This window comes from Populus nigra, chromosome 7 (assembly GCF_951802175.1).
Source record: "Populus nigra chromosome 7, ddPopNigr1.1, whole genome shotgun sequence".
Taxonomy (NCBI): Eukaryota; Viridiplantae; Streptophyta; class Magnoliopsida; order Malpighiales; family Salicaceae; genus Populus; species Populus nigra.
Window position 1 is genome coordinate 19,599,935 of NC_084858.1, and position 20,893 is coordinate 19,620,827.

At 32.1% G+C, this 20,893-nt stretch overlaps 2 protein-coding genes and 1 long non-coding RNA gene across 3 annotated transcripts; 2 read left to right on the forward strand and 1 right to left on the reverse strand.

Annotated features, from left to right (window-relative positions):
- Positions 1-2,908: 2,908 nt before the first annotated feature.
- LOC133698940 (uncharacterized protein At4g19900-like) lies at positions 2,909-4,821 on the forward strand. The gene has a single exon (XM_062122053.1). The coding sequence runs from the start codon at positions 3,220-3,222 to the stop codon at positions 4,555-4,557; it is 1,338 nt and encodes a 445-aa protein (XP_061978037.1). The 5' UTR covers positions 2,909-3,219; the 3' UTR covers positions 4,558-4,821.
- A 7,304-nt stretch (positions 4,822-12,125) lies between these two features.
- Positions 12,126-13,817, reverse strand: LOC133698634 (probable polyol transporter 4). The gene has a single exon (XM_062121627.1). The coding sequence runs from the start codon at positions 13,612-13,614 to the stop codon at positions 12,256-12,258; it is 1,359 nt and encodes a 452-aa protein (XP_061977611.1). The 5' UTR covers positions 13,615-13,817; the 3' UTR covers positions 12,126-12,255.
- Positions 13,818-13,922: 105 nt separating this feature from the next.
- LOC133698300 (uncharacterized) lies at positions 13,923-14,420 on the forward strand. Its single transcript, XR_009843053.1, has 2 exons — positions 13,923-14,005; positions 14,134-14,420. It is a non-coding gene; the product is annotated as an uncharacterized LOC133698300 (long non-coding RNA).
- The last annotated feature ends 6,473 nt before the right edge of the window (positions 14,421-20,893 follow it).

Genomic DNA, 20,893 nt, shown 5'->3' on the forward strand with positions numbered 1-20,893 from the left:
TGTCGCCTGCCTTGTCATCTACAAGCCCATATTTTGGCCACTAATCAAGATAACGACTCTTTTGATGAAAAAAAAAATTAAACTATTTCAACTTAGAAACACGTCATCAACACCCTTAAAACATCAACAAATTATTCCATCAACTCCAAATACTCAAAAATTAGCCCAACTACTTGAAATCAAACTGAGTTAGTTTTGGCTTTTTGGACTTCAATCTGGTTTTCATGCAACATTGAAGCTTCAAACAATCACCATGACTGAGGAACTCATGGACACCAATAAACTCATTTTGGTGGCTGGAATTAAGTGGAATTAAGGTGAAAGATGATCTTTTCTCTCATCATCAGAATTCAGTAATCTCTTTCTCTTTTCTTTCTCTAACCAGAAACTAAAAAATAACATAAATAAACATGTGTATTAAAAGTATTTTTTTTTTTAAAAAAAATAGAGGAACCTAAATTGTCTTAATTGTGTTATTTTTAAAGATCGAGAACCTAAGTGTATTTTTCATACCATCTCTAGCACGCCACCTTTTTCTAGCGCCTTTTTAATTTCGAGCCCCTTTCTTTCAATTTCATCCTTGTCTAAAAAATCATAAGTAATTGGTCTTCAATTAGAATTAAATAACATAAAATAAAACTTTAAATACCAAAATAAATTATTAGAAAATAAACAATAAATCCACGAGTTTGTAAACAGTGCTCATCTACAGTAAAACCACCCCACCCAGTGTGTGACTATATATATATATATATATATATATATATATATAGTTTTGAATTTGTCGGATAAAAAAAAAAGTAATAATTACGGTACCGTGGTAATTATCATATATAGTCGGCAAAACCAAAAAAACTAGTGATTGTTGAATCTCCGAGAGAGTATATTGAACGATGAGATAATGCCTCCTGCCATAATTGTCATTTTCGATCTGGAACTGCCCTTTAAAAGACTCACCAAATTACTGTACCAGCTCGAGTCAACTGCGTTATTTATTTATTAAAATAGCAGTTTTTTGTTTTTATTTTTATTTTTCAATTGGTATTAAGTTTAAATTAAGTTTGGCGAAGTCAATCAAATATAAAAAAACCTTGATCATGTCAATTAATTATGTATAATTCAAATCAGGTTTCAAATCCTGAATTTCTTGAATCAATCTATCTGGGCATGAAAGGTTTAAAAACTATGTTTTATACTGCATGTCCATGAATACAGTACTATACTCTTAAGTATACCATCCAAAAAAAAAAAGGAATACAGGAAAAAGAAACGTCTTTTTTGCTCTGTTTAACTTGAAGGAATATCAGTACTAGAATTTCTGAGGCTTGGCTCAGTAGAGCTTAGCATGGCATGGCAGCTAAGCTCAGGATTGGAATCTGCCCTGCATAAACAATTTTGAGGAATTAGCTGTAATGTACTGACAACTGATTAAGCTCCATCTAGATAACGTGGAACATTAATTGTATGATAACGAGAACACGTCTTGTTACAGATGGTGCGTTAGTGTATTCTCCAGCGCGCATTGTTTGGGGTCGAATTATTATTTTTTTTAATTTTAAAAAAATATTAAAAGTACAGAGAATTTTCTAGAAGTATTATTAAATCCAATCAATTGATTTGATCTTGAAACATGCAAGCTCGGCTTCTTGTCTATCTCAAGTTTCAAATTAAACCGCGTGGGAGCTGACCCAAAATGAATCATTCAATATAATGGGTCCAAAAACAACTTGAAAGACAGATAAGAACATGACATAACTTTTAAAAAAAAATTAAGATAATATCTTTTTTAATATTGAAATAATATTATATTGGATCGATCTCGGTCACCTTACAATATGAGTCATGGACTTTAATAAGTTTAATAACTTTGTTGTTTTTATAAATTATTTTTATTTAAACTTATGATAAAATTAGATGCTTGTAAAATCTAGCACTAACAAAAAAAAAAAAATTTATTTGAGATCATGATATCCTATAGAAAGTAAAAAAAAAAATCATGAATTTCTTTTTCCATCCAATCCAATATTAGAGAAGAGTAAAATAAAATTAAAATAATTTGAAAAATTATAGGATAAAAAACTATATATATATATATATATATATATATATATATATATATATATATATATATATATATATATATATCGCTAAACTTATGAATCGAGTAACCTGGATCTACACGTCAAACCCACAAACCAGATAATAGACTTTATTAGGATTAATAACTTGTTTTCTTCTAAATTGTATTTTATTTAATTGTATGATGATAAAAATAAATGATCGTAAAATCGAGTATTAAACTAATAATAAGATTTTTTTAAAAAACTATAATAACCTCATAAAAAATAAAATGAAATAAATTATGAAAATTAATTCTTAATCAGTTGAATATCGAATGGTAAAATAAAAACAATAAAATTAAAAAAAAAACTCATCATACCCGTTGACAAGCCCTGAATTTTCTAAAAATTAATAATATATATTTTTAAATTATTTTTTAACTATATAATAAAAAAATAAAAAATTATATAATCAATTTCAATTAAAAAAAACCTACTCGACAGTAAAATTGAAACAGCCGATTAGGAGTGCTTGCTTTCTCTTAAAAGCTGGAAAGTCTTACTCTCTTTTTTCCTGCACAGTAAACTAGTTTTATCCGTCTTGCTTGCATCAAACTTTAAATTGAGTCATTGATTTTAAATTTTTTAGATTTTTTTTAAATTTTTGATAGCAATACATTAAAATTATCAAAAAAATATAAAACAAAATCAAAAGGTTTTAAAAATATAATTTAACCGATATATATATATATATATATATATATATATATATATATATATATATATATATATATATATATATATATAACAATGGTCCTGTTTCAAAATGGGAGTCAACTTTCAAGTTCATAAACCAAACCGAAGCAAAGAGAAGCTTACATATCTCTCTTTATATCTCTCCCTCTCTCTCTTCACTTTTGTCAGTGAAGTGAACTGGCCACTCCCACTTCCTCTAGACTATCTTTTTGGTTCCCAGTGCCAAAGCACACAGCACAAAAAATATTTCTTTGATTGATTTTTTGCCGCCTCCATTAAAATCCTTTGCTCTCACTTACCCTCCATTATTCTCTCTCTCTCTCTGCAACTCGCAGGCTCTTATTGACTCATAAATGAACCAGAACCAAAACCCAAAGCCACATTTTAGCTACTAATAAACACCATGTACCACCAGATCACCAAGCTTAAACAGAATTGTTTTGTCTGTGTTAAACAGTTGCAAAACATAAAAAGATCAATTTTTGCCTCTCTCTTTTGCTTACCAACTTCACTCCTTGCTCTTATATTCTTTCTCCTACTTTTGTACAATGGTTTCGCTGTTTTCTACGTTCACCTTCCCTTTCCCTCCAAACCTCAGCCAGAACCCGCCAATTTCTCCCAGGCCAATCTTGCTGGAAATTCACTTAAAAAGCTCCCATCTTCAGTGATGTATGCAGTTAAAGAAGACACACCATCAGTTATTTTAAAGACCCTTTTGCCTCTCTTGCAAAATCCAGCCATTTCAGTGACACCAATTGATCATTCTGTGGTTTTGAAGCCAAAGAAGGCTCATGGATACAAAGCTGTGAAGAGAATGCTGAGTTCTGGAGACAATTCAAAACAGTTTTCGACAAGAATAAGAGACTTCCTTGGGAATCGTGGTTGTAAGGTTAGGTTCTTTATGACATGGATTTCTTCTTTGAAGCCATTTGGTGATAGAGAGTTGTTTGCTATTGAGAGCTTGTTCAAGTCCCATCCATATGCTTGTTTGGTTATTGTTTCCAATTCCATGGATGCTGAAAGTGGGAGTCTTGTTTTAAAGCCATTTCTTGACAAAGGGTTTAAATTGATTGCAATTAAGCCTGATTTTGATTATATATTCAAGGATACTCATGCTGAGAAATGGTTTAAAGGGTTAAAGAAAGGGAATGTTAGCCCTGGAGAAGTTTCTTTGGGTCAAAATATGTCTAATTTGCTTAGGCTTGCTTTGTTGTATAAGTTTGGTGGGATTTATCTGGACACTGATGTGATAGTGTTGAAGACACTTACCAAATTGAGAAATGCTATAGGGGCACAAAGTATTGATCTTGAAAATGGGAATTGGAGCAGATTGAATAATGCCGTGTTGATTTTTGACAAGAAGCATCCTTTACTCTTCAAATTCATTGAAGAATTTGCACTCACATTCGATGGAAACAAGTGGGGTCATAACGGTCCTTATCTGGTTTCAAGAGTTGTTTCAAGAGTCAATAGAACGCCTGGGTTTAACTTCACTGTATTGCCTCCATCTGCATTTTATCCGGTGAATTGGAGTCGAATTAAAAGTCTCTTTAAGGGGCCTGAAGGTAAGGCCCATTCAACATGGCTGCGTAAAAAACTTGAGCAGATTAAAAGTGAAAGTTTTGCAGTTCACTTATGGAACAGGCAGAGCAGAAAGATCAAGGCCGAAAGTGGAAGCATTATCAATCATATAATGTTGGATTGTTGTGTTTTCTGCAATTCTTCGAGCTCAAGTTTGTAAATTACTATAGGAAAATTGATGATTATGTAAGTGTTGAAGATTGCTTTGCTATCTGTGGTCATGGACTAACTCAATCCTTTCCACCATTACAATGTTGATGAAGGTTGAAGAAAGAAACAAAAGGAAAATCTTTTTTCTTTCATACATCCCACCCTTTGTTTTTGTTTCCTACTATTTGTCTCATGTGTATCTTCTTGCAAGGTATGAATACTCGCAGAATTGAATATAATAAGAACCTTCCGTGTCTACTGCGGGTTTTAGCCATCTTGCATTTATATAATAAGGAGCAGAAATGGCTCGTTGGTGTTATAGTCTTCTCTTATGAATAGTTTATTGGTTAATCATGGACCAATCCAATTATTCCACTGTTTCTTAGAAAATAAATTATTCTTTGAGAGTTAATGACCCTTTGATTCTCTTGTAATTTATTGCATGTTCTTGGACAGCATAAAGAAAAATAACACTATTTGAGCAGTACTAAATGCCCATGCAATCCTCTTTAAATATGAAGCAAGGCCAGTTCATTTAATTCTTGAAAGTAAACTCTACGATTTGTCATCACATGTAATGAATACGTAATCATGCTGAAGATCATGCCTCTTAAAATAAGTTGTGAGAGTGATTTTTCAGCTTCCGGGCACCTACTTTCTGGCCCCACATGAATCTCCTATTTATTTTTGATTGATTTCTTATCACCATATGATCTAGTCTTGCATCTGCAGGTTGTAAAATTAGACATTTACAACATTATTTTCCTTTCAGTAGTCTATGGATAGAGCAATCTTACCAACTCCCTAATGTTTAATTCTCTGTGCTTCGCCAGAATATAATTAGGTGACAACAACTTTAGTTTTCCTTTGTTTATTACAACGACGGGGTTCATGCATGATTGAAAATCAAGTTCATGTAAATTTGATGGGTTCTGCACATGAGACTTTGGTGATCTATCTGTCAAATAGGAGCTGGTTAGCTGATACACAAGCTGCTTGCTGACTGTTACCATGTGAGACTTGATCTTCTTTGTAGGGAGTCTGACTACTCGAAGTGGAGAGCTAAGCTAGTGCCGAAGTCTTTTTATTGGTAATTAAGGATTAGAATTGTCCAGTTAAAATTTTACCAATGACGGTGTATTCACGACGAAGATAGTTTTTTTTTTTTTTTTAATGGGAGTGTTTAGTGATATGGTAATAGTTATAATTTAAAGTGTTTTTTATTTTAAAATATATTAAAATAATTTTTTTAAAACAACTGAAAATATATATATATAAAATTTAAATAAAAAAATTAAAACATCAAACTAGAACCACAACCTAGGTTTGCAATAGACCATGTGAATGTTGCATAGAACCCGTTGTTAATATGATGTGATAGTTTATACTCTGTGCACATGGCTATACTTCCCTGAACATGCTTTGGTCCATGCTGTGCCCCATATATTTTGTATTATTTTTTGTTTTTACCTTTAAACATTAAAAGGTCGGGAAATATTGTTCACCACCACCGATTTCATTATACACTATAACCAGGTAGGTATCCCGCACTATATATTAAGGGTTAATATATTTTTTTACATAAAAAATATAAAATAAAATTAAAATTTAAGAGTATTAGGTCTATCTGCAAAGTTAGGTTCAAGAGTCTTGAGTCTGACTACAACGTCTAACCTAAAAGTAATATTTATAATATTAATTATAATACTAATAGTAATATTTACAATACAAATAATAATATTAAACTTGCATAATCCAAGTTTAAGTGGGTCTGCCTGCAATACTAAACCCAAGAGTCTTGGGTATGGTTACAACACCAGATCCAAGAGCTTTAGATGTGGGTCTAACTGCAAGGCTGTGTCATGAAAGTATGATAACTAAATAGAAAAAATTAATCTTACAAAATGAAATTAAATAAAAAAAAAAGATTAATTGAAAAGAAAAAAACAACAAAGCAAAGCACTATTCTAATGAATAGTGCTTTGCGAGGAGGGGTACAGTAAAATCCCCTCAGGAGATGACGATAATTTAATGAAATGTAAACAAAATAAATCATGAAATTTAATTCTCACTCAAATCAATATTAAAAGATGAAATTGGAAGAAACAAAACTACTTAAGAAAAAGAAAAAATTTTCAATCAACTAGGTTAACACGCCAAACCAAGTTAACCCGTCAAATTTAGGATTCGTGTCATGAGAGTGTGATAACAATTTGGAAGGCTTCAAGAAGATATTTCTTGATCGCTTGCTTCAAAGATGAGGAGAGAAGGTATTTAAAAAGCTCTTTCAAGATTGGAGATCTTGATCTTTATGGAGAAGATTGATATTTTCTATGAAAAACATACAGTTTGTCATAACCTATTTCTAGATTATTCTCCAAATTAACTTTCTTTTCTTTCAAAATAAAAATAAAATAAAATAAAATAAAATAAAAAATAGCAACGTGAAGAAAGCAGGCTGAGGAGGATTTCAAACATATAGAAAAATTAAGCTGCAATTTTGGATGAATTTTAAAGTCTAATTGTATCTCATTACACCCAAGAATGAAGAAATAATGCAGATTCAAGATCAAATTAAAGGATTATTAGACAAATTTTCATAAAAATTAAGTCCAAAGACATAATTAAATTTCTAATATGCCAATTTGATTTAATCATGGGCCAAATTAAAGTTTAATTATGTTTAATAATTAATTTGGGTCCAATTAAAGGATTTAATTAGGTGCAAGGACTTAATTATACTTTAAAGGGGTCAAATTAATTTTATTAAGGGCTTAATTGGTGAAAAATTAAGTTTTGGAGCCCAATTTGAGCTTAATTGAGAAGATTGAAATTTTAAGAGACTAAATTTACTTTTTACAAAGTCAAGTGATTGAAATCAGGGACAAAATCACAAGAAAATTAAAGTTTTGAGGTCAATTATGGGTTAAATTGAAAAAATTCAAAGCCAAAAACCAATCTACAAAAGACGCCAAACAATGGGGACACAATTGATTGGAATTATGGTGAAATTAAAGAATTGAAAATTTAATGGTCAATTGATGGTTAATTTGTATAAAACCGCAACCAAGACCCAAAATAAAAATGACACTCAAATATGGGGCTGAAATTGAAGTTAGTCATGGGCCAAATTACACAGAATTGAAAGTTTGAAGTCAATTAAGGATGTAATTGAATGAAAGTAGAACGAAGGACCATATTGAACGTTACCAAAACAGTGTCATTTTAGTTACTGTTCATCTTCTTCTCTAATTTTTCTTTGAAAAGACAGCCCAAGGAGCTACTTTGCAGGTGCATTTAATGCCTCTACCATTTACCAATTTTGTAAAAATTACACAAAAATGATCACTTGACATCCTTCTACACCCCGATATGGTTCTTTCTGACCGATTGACACCATAACGACCATGACACCAGCCAAAAAAGGCAAACTCAGACAGTCTTTTACTGTCAAATTTGACAGTTTACGGTGTCTACTTTGAGTCAACGGTTGGGATCCTTCCCAGCTTAATTAAGGGCTGAAATTTTTACCCAGTGAAAACAAGATTGCCCTCTTCCACCCCCTATAAATAGGAGTGGATTTCATGGCCCGAGCATGAAGAAAATCGGGTGCAAAAATTGAAAAAAATCAGCCATTCTCCTTGGTTTCTGCCATTTTGTTTTCTCTACTTGCCATCCCAGCCGTTGATTATCCCTACCATTAGCTTGTCTGCCATCAGCTCCACCATAGTCGAGTATACTTTCGAGTATTAAAGATACAAATTGAAAAATAAATGTGATGCTAAATTTGCACTTTAGAATGGTTAGGATTAAACCCGATGAAGTAGAGACTCTCTCACGAAAGGATATCTGCCTTAGGCGTTGGAAAAAGATCAATGAATAGAAACCCGACTTAGAAAAACAATCAAACAACAATGCAGCTAACCTTAAGTAGGGTGCATTGGGGGTGATGCGTTTTCTCCTTGCACAACAGGTCCTTTACCCAAATTCTCGCAGACCATAGGTTTCTAGTAACCATAATACTAGGTGGCGACTCCTGAACCTCAATCGTAATCTTATGATTAAACCCAAACTCATTTCATTTCCCAACAACAATACCTCTTATAAGACACTTTAGCGCGTCAGCCTAACATCACCTCGCGACACAGTTCATCTAAAAAATTGAATTTATCCCACGATTTGACAAATGTTCTCCTCATAAGGATTAAGATATTGCGTGTGAAGCTAAACTTATCTTCTTCTTAATCTGAGACTTGATAATCCCGTTTGAATATCATGGGGACTTGGAAATGGCTCACAAAACTTAATAGTTTTAAAATAGACTTATTAGTCTGAAGAAAATTCTTCAAATAAGGTTTCATGGAAATTGGCATTTGGATTGGAAAGATTTCCCATTTGTTATACCAACTTCAAAAGCATTCTAAAAAGACTTGAGATTTATGAGATAGTTAGAACTGGATGAACCAACTATGCTTACCAACATTGTTATCATATGTTAAGGCTCCTTCTCATGCATTGATGTAGTAAAAGTAAATGTATGTTTTGGGGGAAAGTCGATAGTTAGTAAGAAATATAAAGGTACGGGGATTAGGGCCTCATTCATCAGGAGCAATAATTCTTTTAATTATAAGATTAGAACAAGCTCGATCTTTTTTATTTTTGAGAACTTTTTGAAGAAAGATTGATCTTGTCTCTAATAAGAGCTCATGGTAATAAATAGCTCCATTTTATCATGTAAAGGGTGAAAGTTCTTTGATAAAAGCAATGCCATCACCTCTTGTGGAGTTGAAGAAGGAATCAAAGATTTTTTAATCATATATGATAAAAATATTTTATGGAATGAAAGGGTATAAATTTTCTTTATTACTAGCAGGAAAAAAGGTTATCTCATAAACTTCTTTGGATAGTTTAGAGTCTTCTTCTTTATTAGAATAAAGTGAGATGTTCCTCTAATATGGCAAGGATTGGATCTCTTGAATTATGAAGACCTCTAAATTGCCTTTAGTTTGCGATGCCTATAAGAATTCTCTAGTTAGAAAATCATGAAGACAATTATTTTTTTCCTTCGATATATTTTGTATCAAAATCAAATAAAAAGAGAATTTCTTGTCATCTAGCGAATATTTGTTTGGAGGCAATATTTATTACATCTTTTAATATGATTTTTTTTTTTTGTAGATTTGCAATAAGTTCTTAATAAGATTTTTTGGTTGATAAAATCACTTTTAAATTTAGAGATATACAAAACTATTGATATGGTTTCTTTTTAAATCGTGGAATAGTTTTGTTGGGTTTGAAAGTCCACTCGTGAATCTTACACCTTGTTCTTTATCATCAATCCTTTGTTTTAGGATTTCACCATAACCTAGTTCTGAGACATTTGCCTTAACAATTTCTAAAGCACTAGGATTGGCAATAGAAAGACAAGGAAACTCTTTAGCTTTGGTCTTGATCTTTTTCACTACAACTATGTGTTCATGGTTCTGTTTTGCAGATTCTTTTTTAAGCCTTTAAAATAAAGGCTTACAATCATGAGTGATATTTTTATAAAAATCTTGTGCATAATTAAGGCATCTAAGAAATCATTGTAGTTATGTTTTTGTTATTGATTTCATCTGGAAACTTATCAATAAATTGGATAGCCCTGTCTTCTTTTTAGATGATGCAGCTAGGCCTGTTTTTTTTATGGCATTGAAGAATGTATTGAGATGTTTGAAGTGTTGATCTAGAGACAAAGAAAATTAAAATATCATCAATATAAATTATGATAAATCCTGAAAAAGAATTGTAGATTTCATGCATTATTCACCAGAACTTAGAAGAAGCATTTTTTTAGTTCAAAAGGCATTATGTTTCACTTGTAATGATCAAATGACACTATGATTGTTGTTTTATATCTATCTATTATATTGATCTATATCTATTAAAAGCTTGATTTCATATTAAACTCAGCGAATATTTTAGTTTTATAAAGCCTTGGGATGGAATATCTAATCATTTAAGGAACTTATTTTAATGCTTATAGTTAATTAGTAGCCTTCGGATATTTGGAGGTACGAGACAAAGGAGAGGGTGTTCAAGTCTCCCTCGAACGCGTATCTTGTTCCTTTTCTCTTCTAGTTCCATGTAGTTCTATTTATTTCTTCTCTTTTTTTAACTCAAGCCCCGGGCTAGACACCCCCTCACAGCCTATAAAACCCTAAACTCACTATGCAAAAGATCATTATCATTCTGGACATGTGTCTTTACGTAATCCAAAACTATTGTGATAATCACATTAGCCACTTTAGTTCTTGCCTCGACACGCCCAGAGACTATAATCTTGATCTGAATAGTTCCATTCGGATCTTCTTCTAAGCAATTATGTTTACAAATTCTGTAAACATACAAGATACAGTCCGAAAGATTTCTTTTCTCTATCACCAGTGCTAAACTCAATACAAAGAAATCACCTTACAGGTGCTCATTCTTTCCAAGTTATGTTATTTCGAATCTTCATTCAATTCACCAACTTCAGAGAAAAAAAACTTGTAATTAAGGGTTTTTGTGAACCTTGTCAGCTGTATTGGTTAATCATGCATGGTCCCGTTCGAATCATCCCATAATTATACATGCTAGTATCGAAGGCGATGTTGTAATTAATAAGACAAGAGTTTTCTTAAACATATCTTCTATTGAATTAAGACCCTTTTGTCTCTCTCGAAGTCGAGAGTAAAAGTTTGTTGAACTGTTTTGAGTTTCGAAAGTGAACGCTGAATATTTTTTTTCAGGGAGCCATGGCAAAATTATAAGAATCGCGATTGAATTCATGCCCCATTAAAATGAGTTGTGAAGGTGATTATTAAATTTTGTGTGATTCAATTAGCTTACACCTGATAAGGGCTAGCTTTGCACGTGGAACCATGGCGATCCATCTTCTGTCAAATATGAACTGGTTAGTTGATAAATTAACAAGCTGCTTGCGCTAGGCATGTAAAATTTGCTATCGATATCCAGGCAGCTGACTGGAGTTAGAACTTAGGGCTAAGCTTTTACCTGAACCTTTCACTAGAATTATGTCTCATTTATGAATTAGTGTTATTAAACCCAGCTTACTACTGCAAGTTCATTCGGTGTTCTATTGACCCAACATGTGGTTCAAATTAAGTGAAAGTTTACCTAATATAATCCAATTTCAATTGGAGTTTTAATTTTTTTCAAATAATGTCATTTTAATTATTATTTTTATTGATTCGAGTCAATTCAGTTAACCTATCCAACCATGATCTAGAACAGACTGATTTAATAACTTCGGTCTGAATTACCATTTAACTTCCAACTATCAAAAGACTAACCAGAAACATGCCAGGATTACAGCAGCAGCATCTTCATAGCCCAGATTCTCAATACTTCACTGGGGTACAATCTTGTTTTCATCCAAGATTTACGTTCCTGAGCAGGGATTAGGGTGGGTCTTTACGAGATCTTACATAGATAGAAGCAGAAGACAAGATGAATAATCTCAATGATTTGGATCAATAATCAACTGTATATTAAGCTCCATGGTTGTGTACCTATTATCCATGGTAAAATAGCGTATTGAAAAAGAATTTTGCGATCAGCTTTATTGAATTCACAGGATGTGCAAATAATGCTTTTAGCCTAAACTAGTTTTTAGTATTACAAGCCTCTTTATGAAGCTCGTGGGTGAAACAAGAATGCTACCACTTTATTCTTTCTGCACCAGTCTCTGTACTTCTACATCTCCCAATTCCACTTCACCTCTTTGCAACTCTCCTTCATTTTGAAACATCATTTCAATTTGCTCCAAAGACTTGCCTTTTGTTTCCGGGACACATATATGGACAAAAGCAACAGAAAGAGCTGAAATCAATGAAAATACAAAGAAGGTTCCTCCAACTGTGATTGCAGCAGACACTGAGAGGAAGGACATAGAAACGGCACCACTACTGACCCTACTGCCCACTGCCCCGAGAGCTGATGCTTGAGCTCGAAGCCTTTGAGGGAAGATTTCAGATGACAAAACCCAACAAATAGGCCCAATACCTACAGAGAAGAATGCTACATTCGCACAGACTGATAAAATTGCCAATTCAATCCCAAATTTCTCATCACTCATGAAAGATAGAGTAAGGCTCAGAGAAAGCAAGCTGACAGTCATTCCAATGGTGCTTATGTAAAGCAAAGGTTTTCTACCCACTTTGTCAATGAGAAATATAGCTATTAAGATAAAAATAGTTTTGGTAAAGCCAACAGCAACAGTTGCAGCAAGTAGATGAGTCTCGCTCTTGATCCCAGCATCCTTAAAAATCGTGGGGCTATAGTAGACTGTTGCATCAATACCTGTAATTTGTTGGAAACACTGTATTCCACAACCAGTAATCAGCATCTTTCGAACTGCAGGTGAAGGTTTTAATAATTCTTGCCACACTGCTTTTGCTTCATGCTTCTCAGAATTAGCAAGGTCAGCAGCCAGTTGTATCTCAGCCAATCTTTCCTCCGCTTCTTTTTCACTATCATTCGTTTTTGACAGCACAGCTCTTGCTTCTTCGATTCTGTTCTGCCCCACCAACCACCTTGGGGATTCAGGGATCACAAACAGAGCAACTCCCATAAAGATTGAGGGAAGAATTCCTATGCCAAGCATAACCCTCCAGTTTATATGTACTGGCAGTCCTGAAAAAGCATAGTTGGAAATGTATCCAAGAAGGATTCCTAGATTTATAAAAATTTCAGGAAAGGAGGTGAGGGATCCCCTAACAGCAGTGGGTGATATCTCTGCAATGTACACTGGCGCTATCATGATCCCAAAGCCTATCCCCACGCCAGCCAAGAGTCTTCCTGTCATCAGAATTGTAAACGAAGGAGCAAGAGCCATTATAGCAGCTCCTGACTGGAAAACAAATGTTGCAAAGGCTATCGTCCACTTGCGACCGATGGCATCTGACATTTTTCCTCCAGCTAAACTACCCAAAAGCGAAATTATGCTTAAAATTCCAACAAGAACTTCTTCTTGTACCTCAGATATCTTAAGATCTTCTTTGATGAATAAAATTGCTCCGCTCATAACACCCACATCTGCAGTCACAAAGATGGATTACAAATTAGAACTTTGGACTACAGCCAAACAGATTCTCTTCTATAACAAGTAACAACATGCCCCATGCATGTCGGTTGTAAATCCTGTCTCAAGTGAACAAATAAATACAAAGATTAAAAAACCCTCACTTGTGCATATGTTCACGGCCTAAAACCATCATCCTTCATTTGGATAATAAATAATATTAGATGTTCCAGGCTTTCAGCTAAGTTAGTTATTTTCAAATCTCTTAAGTAATTAACCACAAATCAACAAATTTTGCACAAGTGATTTGGTTGAGTTGCAGGTCCGGCTTGCTGCTAATAGCTGTGTGACCAAAGACATTAGAGAGCCTGGGGATTATGGTGGCTTCCCTGCAGTAAGATTTATTCTTTTCTTTCTTTTATCTCATCCTGATGTGTGGCCAAATTCTTGGTGTCGATTTATTCTTAATGACATCACAAATTCAAATTAATATGGAAATTATTTTCCTGGTCTGATCTGTAGGTTCCAATTCATGAATGGCGAAGACAAGTTGCTAGTCGCTACCGGATTTCAAAGAAGGCTATTCTATAGAGCTGTTTGGAATTGAAATCATATATACAGCTAAAATGGTTAGGACTCTTCTCCCAAATGATTGTATTCTGAGAATAACGGTTTGTGAAAGGTTATTTGAGAACTTTTACAAGACTTGCAGCGTCTTGAGAATTTTAATCTGTGGTGCTCAAGAAAAAATAGTGATACTGATTTTGGAAAAATTTTTTTATTAATGTCCCACAAAACATTCCTGGTTAGGGGTCAGCTGAATTGAGGTTTTACAGTATTTGTTTTAGAAGAAAAGGATTGCATCGCTAGCTCGCAGCACTGTGGCAGCAGCATTTTAAAGCAATAAAGAAAGAACAAGAGGGTGAATAGATGAGGAAGAGAACTTTGGCACCAAGCTACCAAGCCTCGATCCCTAATTGGGTGGGGTAAGCTATATGGATCCTTTTACATCATTCCATTCAATCATACACCAAATCATCTCAACATCAAAAGATTTTAAATACGTTGATATCACTTCCATCCACGATAATGTAGGTTACTTCTCTGTCTCTATCATTGTCAACTTCTAACTTCTCCGATCTAGCCTCCGGTGTTCTACGTTGGGCATGGTCAAACCATCTCGGGCACCAAACCATCTCGAGCACCCTTCCCTTATTTATTCATAACTATATATAAAAATATTAACTTTGTTGAAATATTTAATTTTATCAAAATATCCCTCTTTTTAACTTGTATTAGAGAACTTTGTTGCATTTTCTTTTTGTTCTTTCTTTTTTCATAATTTTGCTTTCTTAAATAGATTCTCTCTTTTCTTCGTCCATGTAATTAATCCATTAAAGCTCAAGCTTTGCTGTCCCAGCGGCAATCAATATTATCGGTCTGAAAGTCAGGATGTCCCTCCTGGTCTGAGGGAATCCTTGTACTTGATATTTCTCTTCCGATAATCGAATAAACTACGTAGCTGGCGCCTTCTAAAGAAAGAAGAAAAATTCAATAACATAATAATCCTGAGCAATTAAAAAAGTAAAACTTGGAAAAAACTTTACCCAGGAGTGAAAAAAAAACTATTTTCAATTTTCAAATAAGTAAATATGGAATAATGAAATAAAATTAAAAAAGAAAAAAACTCAATGTAAGTGAACCTAAACTAGCATGAATAGATATGCAAGTTAGTTCAGGTTAACTTCTTAAACTCATGTTCTATATCAGGAAGTCAGGATAATATAATAGAAAAAAATTGAAAACAAATCACAAAGCTAATTTTTTATAAATAAAATGTTAAAAGAAGAAATTAAAAAAGAAAATCAACAAAAGAAAGATGTCAATCTATGATAACTTTTTCAACTCGTGACTTAAGTCATCAGATTGGAAATATCATGCATGGAAAAACTGCAAAACTCAATCCCTAAGAAATAAAATGCTGACAAAAACAAAATCACTGAAGAAGTTTCAAAATAAAAAAAAATAGAAATTAAAAGAATAAGGGTTAAAATCAAAATAAAAATAAATTAGAAGAAAAAATAAATTTTTGATTTGATGGTTAAATTGAAAAGACTAATAACATTAACAAAAGGATAAAAAAATCAAAAGAATTAGGATCAAATTGTAAAAAATAATATACTATAAATTTGGATTGAATGATGAAATTAAAAATTAATAAAACTTCTATAGAATAGTCGAGGGAAAAAAATTATAAATTAAAAAGAATAAAGACCAAATTATATATATGGTAAATTGGAATTGAATGATAAAATTGAAAACAAATATTTTTTTATAAAAAATATTAGGAATAAAAATTAAAAATCAAAAGAATAAAAACTGAAGTTGAAATGTTAAAACAAAAAAGGACCAGTCTATAATTTTTAGGGGAGGAGAGAAAAGAAAAAAATATATGAAAGGCCTACAAGCGATAAATCACTCCACCTCTATCGTCACGTGTTGCGTCACCAAGAAAATGGCGTAGCAACACATTCAATGATACGATAAAAGGACAATTTCGGCCAACAGGAGGCGTTACATGCATTGTCCAAAGTGCATTGGCAAGTACACTACACATGACAATAATTTTTTCTATTAAAAAATAATTCATAAAACTAAAAAGATGAAAGTACCCAATACTCCTGGAATTTACCACAAACTATGTGAAAAGATAGAAATGTCACTCCACGTGTGGCTTAAATTTTTTTTTCTTGAGGCAAAATTGTAAATCTATTATATTTTAAAAAATAAAAAGATCAAAAAGACCCCTCTTACCTTGGTTTAGAAATTTTGACATGAAGGGTAATTCGGTCATTCAACTGTAGTTAAAAAAGGTGAAAATTTCTCACCCGCACAAATCTTTAATGATTGATGTATTGTGTAAAAAGACTAAAATACCATTGACGCAAAGGCTATTGGTTTTTTTAGAAGGGCAAAGATTTGCCTTAACTTATACTAGTTATTTAACATATGCTCCGCCGCAAACTAGATATTTTTTTTATATAAAAAAATTTTACATGCAGTCTTTTTTGATGTATTTTTGTATATAAAATATTTTTTAAGTATAAATTAAAAAGCTCATGCATATATGTAATCAAATAAATTGAGAACTATGTATATTAATAAACATAAAAAAGTTATTAACTATAACTAAAAATAAAACTGGACAAATCAAGAGACATGTATAGATCAAGATAATTAATCTTACAAGACGAGACATTTACGCAGTTGTGTTTACTGAATTTGTTTAAATTGATTTTGATATTGAAAATAGACACACATATTAAATTGATTAAATAAAATAAAAGTGTGAAAAATATCATGCAATATTGCATATATTAGAAATATTATCTAAATAAATTTCTTGTATATGAAAGATAAAAAACAAATTATAGATAATCTAGAATAATCTTTTCAAAAAATTAACTACGCACAACACCATAAAAAAACAATATGTATCCAAAAAATGCTAAATAAACAAAAACAAATCACAATGAGGGATATTAATTGAAACATAAATTTAAAAATTATTAAAAAAAACATGTTAAAAAAGATATTAGTTAAAAAAAGAAATATTAGAAGAAAAAAATAGCTCGGGTGTTGTGGTTTAACTCGTCAAACCTGTGACCTGGAACATGAATTCAACCAGATTTAGTTTCCCTTAAATTTTTACTCAACCTAAAAAAAGAAATAAAAAGGCTTAAAAAATCCAAACTAGTGGGCCTATGGCCCAACGCGCCTGACCACTACAATGAAGAGCCTAGGAGTGTTGGTGGGCCTTCAAGCCCAGGGTTGCGGGCCTAGACTTGGTTGTTTTTCTTTGAAATTTCATAAAAAGATGGAAGACGCCCCTATTTTTTTTTTAAAAAAATAAGCAGGTCACATGTCGCTTGTCTTGTCATCTACAAGCCCATATTTTGGCCACTAATCAAGATTACGACTCTTTTAATGAAAAAAAAAATAAACTATTTCAACTTAAAAACACGTCATCAACACCCTTAAAACACCAACAAATTATTCCATCAACTCCAAATACTCAAAAATTAGCCCAACTACTTGAAATCAAACTGAGTTAGTTTTGGCTTTTTGGACTTCAATCTGGTTTTCATGCAACATTAAAGCTTCAAACAATCACCATGACTGAGGAACTCATGGACACCAATAAACTCATTTTGGTGGCTGGAATTAAGTGGAATTAAGGTGAAAGATACTTTTTCTCTCATCATTAGAATCCAGTAATCTCTCTCTTTTCTTTCTCTAACCAGAAACTAAAAAATAACATAAATAAACATGTGTATTAAAAGTGTTTTTTTTAAAAAAATAGAGGAACTTAAATTGTCTTAATTGTGTTATTTTTAAAGATCGAGAACCTAAGTGTATTTTTCATACCATCTCTAGCACGCCACCTTTTTCTAGCGTCTTTTTAATTTCGGGCCCCCTTCTTTCAATTTCATCCTTGTCTAAAAAATCATAAGTAATTGGTCTTCAATTAGAATTAAATAACATAAAATAAAACTTTAAATATCAAAATGAATTATTAGAAAATAAACAATAAATCCACGAGTTTGTAAACAGTGCTCATCTACAGTAAAACCACCCCACCCAGTGTGTGACTATATATATATATATATATATATATATATATATATATATATATATATATATATATATAGTTTTGAATTTGTCGGATAAAAAAAAAGTAATAATTACGGTACCGTGGTAATTATCATATATAGTCGGCAAAACCAAAAAAACTAGTGATTGTTGAATCTCCGAGAGAGTATATTGAACGATGAGATAATGCCTCCTGCCATAATTGTCATTTTCGATCTGGAACTGACCTTTAAAAGACTCACCAAATTACTGTACCAGCTCGAGTCAACTGCGTTATTTATTTATTAAAATAACAGTTTTTTGTTTTTATTTTTATTTTTCAATTGGTATTAAGTTTAAATTAAGTTTGGCGAAGTCAATCAAATATAAAAAAACCTTGATCATGTCAATTAATTATATATAATTCAAATCAGGTTTCAAATCCTGAATTTCTTGAATCAATCATGTCAATTAATTTACTGTAATGAACTATATCTAGTGCTGAAGTGAAAAACCCGCCGCATATTTATTTTGTTTTAATAAAAATGGCTAGCTCAATTAGAAAGTAAGCATAAAGTGCGTCAACTAGTTTTGAAACTCTAAAAAGGATCACCTCCAAAGCCAGGTGTTAAGTTTAAGGTAATTATTATCATTATCCACTCCTCCGGTGATCCCTGCTTGGTTCCAAATAAATTGGGAGCCGGAAAGCGTGCGGCTTGATGGGCATGAAGTCCCGAACCAGGAGGGCCCAACTGAAGGAAGTTGTATCCAATGTTTTAAGGAGTATTATAATAGCCTTGAGCACGCATTGCAAACATCAATTTGAAATTTTCTGCTGCTTGCGTGAATCGCCAAAAGAATCTTCATCGTTTCACATCTCAGATGAAGAAGAAGAAGAAGAAGAAGAAGAAGAAGAAGTGATAGCTTTGAGTCTCTTATCCATTTCAAGCTTGTTCTTTGTAAACACGTTAGAATCTCCTTTCATGGAAATCAAGTTGTACCTAGAGTAGACATTTTTGCTATTTTTTTAAGGTTTCTTATGTTTCTTGCCTAATTTAAATTACTTTTGGCCTTTGATTAGAAATTCTTATTAGAATTATTTGGTTTTGTTCTTATTAACTTATTATTATTATTATATATATATATATAATAAATAATAAATAGATCAGACTGTATCTTATATAAAAATATATTCTAAACTATTACTTGCTTTTAATAATATTATAACATCAATTTTAGTATGTACAATAATTAAGATTGGTTCTAGAACGCAATTCCCATCATCAAAGAGGAAAAATGAAAAAGACGAATTGATCACATTGATAATTGCACTCATTTAATTGGTCTCGTAATGCACTGAACCTATATATAGTTCATGAACGGTGGATTATTAATTATTTTGTGAATGATTTAGTGGTAAGAGTTTGGGATCTAAAAAACAATATGTATCCAAAAAATGCTAAATAAACAAAAACAAATCACAATGAGGGATATTAATTGAAACATAAATTTAAAAATTATTAAAAAAAACATGTTAAAAAAGATATTAGTTAAAAAAAGAAATATTAGAAGAAAAAAATAGCTCGGGTGTTGTGGTTTAACTCGTCAAACCTGTGACCTGGAACATGAATTCAACCAGATTTAGTTTCCCTTAAATTTTTACTCAACCTAAAAAAAGAAATAAAAAGGCTTAAAAAATCCAAACTAGTGGGCCTATGGCCCAACGCGCCTGACCACTACAATGAAGAGCCTAGGAGTGTTGGTGGGCCTTCAAGCCCAGGGTTGCGGGCCTAGACTTGGTTGTTTTTCTTTGAAATTTCATAAAAAGATGGAAGACGCCCCTATTTTTTTAAAAAAAAAATAAGCAGGTCACATGTCGCTTGTCTTGTCATCTACAAGCCCATATTTTGGCCACTAATCAAGATTACGACTCTTTTAATGAAAAAAAAAATAAACTATTTCAACTTAAAAACACGTCATCAACACCCTTAAAACACCAACAAATTATTCCATCAACTCCAAATACTCAAAAATTAGCCCAACTACTTGAAATCAAACTGAGTTAGTTTTGGCTTTTTGGACTTCAATCTGGTTTTCATGCAACATTAAAGCTTCAAACAATCACCATGACTGAGGAACTCATGGACACCAATAAACTCATTTTGGTGGCTGGAATTAAGTGGAATTAAGGTGAAAGATACTTTTTCTCTCATCATTAGAATCCAGTAATCTCTCTCTTTTCTTTCTCTAACCAGAAACTAAAAAATAACATAAATAAACATGTGTATTAAAAGTGTTTTTTTTAAAAAAATAGAGGAACTTAAATTGTCTTAATTGTGTTATTTTTAAAGATCGAGAACCTAAGTGTATTTTTCATACCATCTCTAGCACGCCACCTTTTTCTAGCGTCTTTTTAATTTCGGGCCCCCTTCTTTCAATTTCATCCTTGTCTAAAAAATCATAAGTAATTGGTCTTCAATTAGAATTAAATAACATAAAATAAAACTTTAAATATCAAAATGAATTATTAGAAAATAAACAATAAATCCACGAGTTTGTAAACAGTGCTCATCTACAGTAAAACCACCCCACCCAGTGTGTGACTATATATATATATATATATATATATATATATATATATATATATATA

What these genes read in the sequence shown, in the direction of transcription:
- LOC133698940 (XM_062122053.1), top strand. Translation starts at nt 3,220, where the DNA reads ATGTACCACCAGATCACCAAGCTTAAACAGAATTGTTTTGTCTGTGTT.
- LOC133698634 (XM_062121627.1), bottom strand. Translation starts at nt 13,614, where the DNA reads ATGAGCGGAGCAATTTTATTCATCAAAGAAGATCTTAAGATATCTGAG.